At 40.7% G+C, this 8,340-nt stretch overlaps 1 protein-coding gene across 2 annotated transcripts; it reads right to left on the reverse strand.

The window, feature by feature from the left end:
• Nucleotides 1-1,763: 1,763 nt before the first annotated feature.
• mtx3 (metaxin 3) lies at nucleotides 1,764-7,100 on the reverse strand. 2 transcript variants are annotated; one of them, XM_011479231.4, is made up of 9 exons: nucleotides 6,943-7,100; nucleotides 6,004-6,073; nucleotides 5,096-5,172; nucleotides 4,923-5,015; nucleotides 4,113-4,295; nucleotides 3,924-4,000; nucleotides 3,580-3,737; nucleotides 3,280-3,380; nucleotides 1,764-3,136 (listed from the first exon to the last, which is right to left on the reverse strand). In XM_011479231.4, the coding sequence occupies exons 1-9, from the start codon at nucleotides 7,021-7,023 to the stop codon at nucleotides 3,041-3,043; spliced, it is 936 nt and encodes a 311-aa protein (XP_011477533.1). In that variant the 5' UTR covers nucleotides 7,024-7,100; the 3' UTR covers nucleotides 1,764-3,040. The 2 variants fall into 2 exon arrangements, with proteins under 2 accessions (XP_011477533.1, XP_020561636.1); XM_020705977.3 differs by lacking the exon at nucleotides 3,280-3,380.
• Between the last annotated feature and the right edge of the window lie 1,240 nt (nucleotides 7,101-8,340).

Below are 8,340 nucleotides of genomic sequence, written 5' to 3' on the forward strand. Positions count from 1 at the left end.
CTGAATGCATTTTCTTTGACTACTTACTCGACACATATGGGAATCAAACTCTTGTCACCACCTTTCAGACTGTTCTTCGTGTCAGTAAGAAGGATTCTGTGCACAAGGGTGTTTAACCCTTGTGCCATCCTAGGCAGTTTGACATTGGGAGTGGGGTCATCTAGACCCCACAGGACAGTGCGCTGAACTTCTTTCTTTCAATGATTTGTGATCTCCACCAGTTTCCATGGATTACATGAAATCCTCTCCACCTTTGTCATGGTAGGGAGAACACGTCAATGGTCATCTTGACCCCACAGGATGGCACAAGGGTTACAGACACATTCTCTTCCTTCTTTTAAAACGTATTCCTTATTTAAGCTTTTTTATTTCATTTTTAAAAAGCTTGTTTTGAGGGGTGCACAGTGGCACAGAGGTTAGCCCTCTTGGCCAACCGGGAGAAGGCCCTGGTTCCGGGTTCAAATCCAAGCTGAGACTTTGTGTGCATGTTCTCTTCATATATGTGTGGGTGTAGGCCTGAAACAGGCTGGTAACCTGTTCAGGGTGTACCCCACCTTTGCCGAACAGTAGCTGGGTTGGCCACAGCAGCTCAGTGACCCTGAAAAGGATTCAGTGGTAGAAGATGGATGGCTTGTTTCGACTAGAGGTCTCTAACATGCATTCACCACTAGAGGGCGTTGCCCCTCCATCTACTGTGAGAGGGATTTTAAAAGGCTTTTTCCTTTTCACATAAGCTGTATGTATATGATCCCATGCAAAAAGAAATCAGCTGTGTACAGACTCTGCAGGCCTATACTATTATAAATCAGTCAAAATCGTTTCTCTAAGGTTTTGATGATTTTATTTGTTCTCATAATTTCTCAATTTAGTCCCCCCAATAACTAGAATGTAAAAAATGCATATTCACATATTTAAAAAGGTTGTTGCAGCGTATTTAATAAAAGACAAAAACTGAAAATCACAATATGATGGAGGCCGAGAACAGGATATGTTTTTTTTAACCCTTGTGCTATCTTAGATGACCCCACCCTTACATTGACGTGTTCTCCCTAACATGACAAAGGTGGATAAAGGTGGGAAGATTTCATGTAATCATGGACACCTGTGAAGATCACAAATCATTGAAGAAAAAAGGTTCAGCGCACTGTCTAGTGGGTCTAGATGACCCAACTCCCAATGTTAAAGTGCCTAGGATAACACAAGGGTTACACTGAACATTGGCCTCAACATCACCATAACATTATATTCCATCATAAATCTAGTAAAATGCATGTCTCAGGGCTTTGTAATCATGCCTTTGTCTAGATGATGTACTTTCCCCCTCAAGACATGCCACGAACAATTAGAGTCAAATTGTTTCCCAAGCCCTCAGACTCCGTCCTTAATTGTCTCAGAATTTTTTTCTCTTTTGAAAGGAAAAAAAAAAAAAAAAAAAGGAGGGCGGCAGGGAAACAGAGGAGGGCAAACACATGCAACCCATCAGCGAGCTGGCCTCCATCTGTGTGGCTCTGAGCTGCAGCCTGAGAAGTGACGGCTGCCTTTTCCTGCAACTTCCCTACCTTTCTGGAATGATTGCATCATTTTTCTCTCCGATTGCTTTAATGTTTTCCATGTCTACGGCCAAACCAGACAGACTTTATCCTTCGACATCCAAACAAACAACCCATCTATCGCTCAAGGGCGGTGGACAGCCAGGAAATCTTTCGCAACTAAATGAAAATGGGTGCAGTTCCTTAAAAAACACATTTTACATTAGAGAAGACTGTCTGAAAAGAGACATTTTATTTTTAATTTGTTCAAAAAAGGAGAAAAAAATGTGGATTTTTTATAATGTCAGCACATTATGGGCACATCAAATGAAGATCATGAAAAAAAACCAACCACTAAAATGTGAACGAAGAGCGACACGGTAGGCATTCGGCACAAACAGAAACACAGGCAGTCATGAAGGCCCGCTGCAGCCACACTTTGTGTGGTGTGATGCTGGAAGCACACACAAACCAAACAACACCAGCAGAGAAATCACCTTGTGCTGCAGAATATTTCTGAATGTATGAACACGATTTCATTGCAGCTGAAAAACATATCAAATTATGAACAGTTTGAAAAGAAACGGTAAAAATAAACCACAACACAAACAAAATGTCAATGAAAGGACACTTCAGCTCAGACAAAATGAACAACAGAGGTACAGAAAATGATCATTATATAGCAGGAAAAAAAGGCTCACAATTAAATAAATATTAGGCATCGGGTTAAAACAAAAATTAGCATCAATGACCAACTTAAAATAAAGTGCAAAGCTTGTTCACTTGTGTGTCAAAAAGAATTTAGGTGAGTTAACTTGGTCTTATTTAGAGAAAATGACCCCAAAAAATCGTTATAATCCTTCCAAATATTTACAACTATGTATAAATAACAGTGGAGATAAAGGCAAGGAATGATCCTGACTGCATACATACTGAAGCATCGTCCAAAATAGACTTCTTTACTGTAGCTGAGGCCAATGTACAAGAGCATGAATACATGAAAATAACTGGATGAATTCTCAAAAAGTACATTGATTTTCAGTTGTAGGATGCTTTTACTTTTATACTTGACTGACATTAGTAGCTTAGCTTGTGAGTGCAACAGAAAGTACATAACCCTTCAACAAAACAAAAGCAGTTTAAGGTTAAAAGAAGAAAGAAGAGCAAATTAGGAAACTCAAAGGTTAAAGTCATTTCCTGTCATTTCCTCTTTTGTTTCTTTGAACGTTCTGTGTCCCTTTAATCCAGAGCTACTTCTCAGTATTGCATCTTTGACCATGCACTCTTCTTTTTAAATACATTACACATGCTGGTTCCTCCCTTCAAACCTCAAGAGCAATTCTAAGTATTATTAAATAGCCTCTAGTAATTACATAACCCAATTAACCAATAATGTATTTTCCGTTTGCAGCCATTAGACTTTTTTTTCCCCTTTAGAAGACGCTGAGTCAGAGCAAAGCCGCTAGCTTTGAGCGCTCCATGAGGCAGGAGCAGAGCTGAAAGCTTGGCTGTTAGGCAGGAGTGGAGCTGTTTGCACTGGACAGGCTGGGTTTGGGGTCAAGTCTGTGGGGTTTGTGCTGCGGGCTGCTGCGAAGATTATCATCCATCTACAGCAAAATGTACAGATGACTTAGTTCCCACATGCAAAAAAGCATAGCTATCACTAATTAACAAGCTGTGAGCTACAGTAGATGGAATGGTGAAGTAAAAAGTAACCATGCAAAAGAAGAGAAAAAGAAAGCAGGAGCACCTTCTCTATCAAGTTGGACTCTTTGTTTACAAGCTGCGTTAGTTTTTGAAGGTTGGCATCCATCGATTCCTGAACAGCAGGAGGAGGAAGAGGAGGGGGACCTGGAGAGACAAGGAGAAAAAAAAAAACAAATGGAGAAAAGACAGATGGAAGAAAAAGTGAGCCAAGCAGGAAGCGTGTTAGTTCATCGAACATCAAAAGTAAAGTACAGGAAAGAAGTGCTGGGAGCTAATAACTGAGAAGTGGTGAGAAGCTGATGAGGTTAGCTTTGCAGAGAGCCAACGTGTGCCCAGATCTTACAGGGGTGGTCCGAGCTGAAGTACACTTCAAGGATGTTGTCGCAGAAGTGCGTGAGGTTCTCCAGCTGTTTGAGATGGCTCTGCAGATGGCTGCTGGGAAGACTCGCTCTGTGCAGAGGAGCAACGAAGCCAAACACAAAGGCATCCAGACTGGTTGGCCTGTGATCAGAAACACACACAGACATAAACCCCCCAAAAATAAGCATGTTAGAGCTAGGAAAAGTACATTTAAGGTCAATTAAAATGTTATATATACACAGTCTGACTGCAAATAATCAATTCTGTTTTCCCTGTTTTTTCTATAAACAGTTCATTCGATAAATATTTCAACATCAATAGACTTACGAGTTGCCAAAAAAGTGGTTTGCAGTTCCCAGTCTGTAGGAAAGAAGGTTCAGGCACTCTTTAGCGTCACTGTAAATCTGAAGCAGAGTGGGAATAATTTACATCTCTAAGCCACAAATCGCTCTCAGATGGCGCACAGGAAGAGTCGACAGACCACACTATTCATGTCTCATAAACAACCGCTCTCACCTTTCCCTCTATCTCCGAGATTCTGTGTAACGGTGCCTCCCCTTTGGTGAGGAGGATGCGGGAGAGCGCCATCCTGGCGAGGCGACTCGGGACGATAAAGTTTAATGGGAAAGGTGAGCGTGAGGCAAACCACGGCCTTGTCAGGCTGGTGTAGTTTTCAGTGTCCACCCAAAATGTGTGAAGCTATTGAAGTAAGAAAAAGAAAAAAATCTCTTTTAGTCAATGGTTGGGATTTGTAAAAGACTCATTCCAATGATCTTTGATCTACTGTAAAAGCAATTCCAGTGATCTTTTAGAATAATTCTGCAGATTTTAGGTCAAATCAAATGAGCTTGGTTGTTTTTTGGACAGAGCAGCAGGAGTTCATGAGAAACTCGCCTCTGTATTGTGGGCGGGACTGTTGGCATGGAGAAGCATGCAGTCATTTCCCATCATGCCTCTGTTTACACGCTCTCCAAGCTAGCTTACAGCCCCTCACGAGCCCGGTGCAACAAAAATGGTGAGCAATATCAGAGCTATCCAGCCGTACAGTTTAAAAGAGATGGATCTCTTTATCTAGAGTGAATGCACAAGAATGGAGCAGAGCAGAGAGCTTGTGGCCTGCCGATTGTGGTTTGTACATAACTACAAACAGCATTTTTTTGTCTGCTCCTGACTGACCACGATTTCAATGAAGAAATACTAAGGAATTTGAATAATAAATTTCTTTATATATGCCCTGCATAATGAGTAAAATGCTACAAGAACATGTTAAAAAAAAATTTCACCGAAGCAGGTCTTTAAGAAAAAGCAGTTAAGAGGCGATGTTACCAAAGCTGGCCGGAGTTTCTCTTCAAGCAAGGCAATGTAGGCCATTGTATCTGCTCCCTGTCTGGCTGTCAACTCATAATCTGCATTGAACCTCTGCAAAAAAAAAAAAACCTTCAGATAGAGTGAATCGGCTGATTTAATTATAATTTATTTGAATAAAAGCAAAATCTCACCTGTTTCCTCATAAAACTGAGAATCTGTGCGGGTTCCTGAACTACAGACTCTCCACAAAGTAACTCTGGACTGCTCGCTGAGAACAAATGAGACCAAAATCATGCAGTGCAGGAGGACGTCCGCCTTGAGATCAGTGCAGAATGTCTGAATTCAATTCTTCCAATCTGCAAATAGTACCTGTTAATCCAAACTATGACAGCTGTGAGCTGCTTCCTATGTTTCCACATGATGCTTTTAGAGCACACTGACCTTTAAAACTTGATTTCATTTCAACCAAAACAAAAAGAAAGTACTAAACACTTTATTTTATATCTAATATCTAAATATTATAAATACTTAGTAGGGGTGGGTTTCTTTACACTCCCTTTCAAGAAACAAATCATACTCGACTTGACTTTAACTGCTAATCATGATATTTATGCATCCAATGTGACGTGTGTGTGTACTGTATACATTACTGCAAAAACTTCTATTTATAATTATGAGTAATTACACTGGAAGATGAAATCATCTTCTAACATCTTTGTTACATTTTTCTTTATTTCTTAATCATTGTATTACTTTATATCCAAAAAAAAGTTTTTTTAGTGCAGTATTTTTAATGCTTAGAGTAATTTAAGAAATCATATCAAGTATACATAATGCACATAAATGTCTCACGAGTTGAAAAGTGCCTTGAGTGGAGTAATTTCTCTGATAAAACACACAGAAACATAAACACCCAGAATGCAGAGGTGAAAACACAATTTCCTACTGAGGTTGTAAAATCTTTTTCAGTCCTCTCCCAGCTGCTGTTCTGGGTAAACATTTATAAAAAGGAGGTTTCTAAAGGGGTCATGTAGCTCTGCAGTAGTGGTAACATTGCCACTGTGTCTTTAGGTTGTCGTTTATAGTCGCTGCAGCCCACCTGTTAGAGTTTTCCATGTCCAGTCAATGTGGGAAACCGTCAGTTTGGCGCCAGAAAACCTGGAGTATGCCTGAAAGAGAAGCACACACATGAAACATCCGTATAAAATCCACACCAAAAGACCCATTTGTATGCTAAAGTTTTCAGCAGAATACTATTTGATAGGAGTGATCCAAAACACAAGGTTTTTATAGCTTTACTGCAGCGACAGGCATGTTTACATTAAAAAAATGGTGTGTACTTGGGTTACTTCAGGATAAGCATGGAGTTTTGGTTTAGAAATACTTTGTTGAGTTTAGGGCACAATCCGAGGCATAAGAGAAAATACACAAAGGGCTCTCTGTGGTCAACTCTGATGTGTTGGATTGGATAAATACTAATAAATAGGTCAGAGTGCTGCCAATAAAACCAGAAAATATCAATTAAACCACAGATTTAGATTCTAAAATGATTTATTTAATTGGAAAATTTGTGTCACCTAGAGGTGACAACGATCACATGATGCATACTCGGATCAACAAGAATATGTCAAATAACAAGCAAACACCAGACACGTGTTGATTTCCCCACAAGTCTTCTGCCTTTGACATTTTTGATGAATATCTAATAAAAAAGCAATTTAAAAAAGAGCCTGAACAACAAGCTGACCTTGAAGGAGCCCTCCTCTGTCACAGGGAGGAAGACTAAGGTCATGCAGTCATTCATGAAGGTCAAACCCTGTAGTGAACACGGACCTGATTGCAGCGGCGACACTAAAGTAAGCTTTGAACGTGCTTTCCTGCCCAGCAGCTGATATCTGCAGGCTGCAGAGTTAGCATGGGGGCTAACGAGAAAGTGACAATGGAGGAGACAGAGGAAGAACCGGGGAGAAAAGCAGGCTTCCGAAGCGCAGCCCTGCAAGGGCCGAGAGCAGTCGCTCTGACGCGGCGACAGCCTTACCAGAACTACGAGGGAGTCGGTGTGAACAGAAGGCAAACCCCAGTCTGCTCCCCAGCATCTCAGCTCCATGGCAGCCGCCATGTTTCACACAGGGAGCCGGTGACGTCACTCCGACCTGTCGTATCAGAGCTGGGGCGAGGGAGGGTGTGCGTTTGTTTAAAAAAATTACCGGTAATCCTGAAAAATAACCAGAAAATATTATACTACATTACACCACACCATATTACATTACATTACACTATATTACATTACATTACATTATATTAAATTATATTGTAGGTATAGTCCGTCCAATAGTTAAACCTCACATCCAGGAACAACAGTTTCCGTCCTGGTCGTGGAACAGTGGACCATCTCTACACCCTATTTAGGGTGCTGGAGGGTTCGTGGGAGTTCGTCCATCCAGTCCATATGTGTTTCGTAGTTTTGGAGAAGGCGTTCGACCGCGTCCCCTGTGGTATCCTGTGTAGGGGGCCCTGGGAGCCTTACTGAGGGCTGTCCGGTCTCTGTATGACTGGACCAATAGCTTGGTTCATTTTTTGTCTTACTAATCTCAAACAAGCAGATCCCATGAACCTTCCAGGAAAAAAAATTAATACAAAAAAAAATATCCATTTACTTTTAAATTCAAGACAGCAGCTTTTATGCTGCGGTTTTTGCTTTTAATAACAAAAGCATAATGTCTGCTTCAGATGGGTAAAGGCTGCCAGCTGTGGTCAGAGGCCAGACAGCCAGAAACTAGATGAATGCAAAATGGAACTTTTCTGAGGAAACTGCTAACGTTCTCATTTGGCCCACACCTCACATCTGAACTATTGAAATATGACAGAGATGAACATAGAAAGATTACCGACAAGTACCAGATATCAGTAAGTGTTTCCAGGCTTCCCTGCTTATTCCTGCTTTTCTACTGTCTGCACTGGATTTCGGCAAAGAAAAATTAACGGTGGCACGTAAGGGTTGACGTTAATTGAATTCAGTTTTAAAACATCTGCTGGGATTTTACTCGCATCAACTGGGTTTGCTCGGGTAGCTGAGGGATCAAATCCACATTTATGGAACAGGTTAGCAAACTAGGAAAACTGGAAAAGCAAAGACGACTTTTCTTCACTGGAAAGTTTCAGGAATTTTAAAAGAGTTTAGTGAGGCTGATTTATAGAGGTTTTCTGATATTTTATCACAAACACATGTCCTAACCTTACCTGGAATTGATTCTCAAATTTCTCATAAGTGACTCACGTCTTTCAATAAAATGGTCAGCTCAAAAGTTTTATAGTAAATTCTTTCTCTTCTCAGGCCTTATTATTGGATAAATCAGGAAACAGTAAAAAAGTAGTGGCTTCCCCACAGATTTGAAAAAATAATACTCACATGCGCAACACAGTGAACAAGGACCCT

Source organism: Oryzias latipes, chromosome 9 (assembly GCF_053564925.1).
Source record: "Oryzias latipes strain Hd-rR chromosome 9, Olatipes_Hd-rR_3.1".
In the NCBI taxonomy this organism is placed as follows: Eukaryota; Metazoa; Chordata; class Actinopteri; order Beloniformes; family Adrianichthyidae; genus Oryzias; species Oryzias latipes.

What these genes read in the sequence shown, in the direction of transcription:
- mtx3 (XM_011479231.4), bottom strand. Translation starts at nt 7,023, where the DNA reads ATGGCGGCTGCCATGGAGCTGAGATGCTGGGGAGCAGACTGGGGTTTG. An exon ending in CCGACTCCCTCGTAGTTCTG is followed by an intron (nt 6,074 to 6,942) that starts GTAAGGCTGTCG and finishes CTTCTCTTTCAG; the next exon opens with GCATACTCCAGGTTTTCTGG. An exon ending in AGTCCAACTTGATAGAGAAG is followed by an intron (nt 3,137 to 3,279) that starts GTGCTCCTGCTT and finishes ATTTTGCTGTAG; the next exon opens with ATGGATGATAATCTTCGCAG.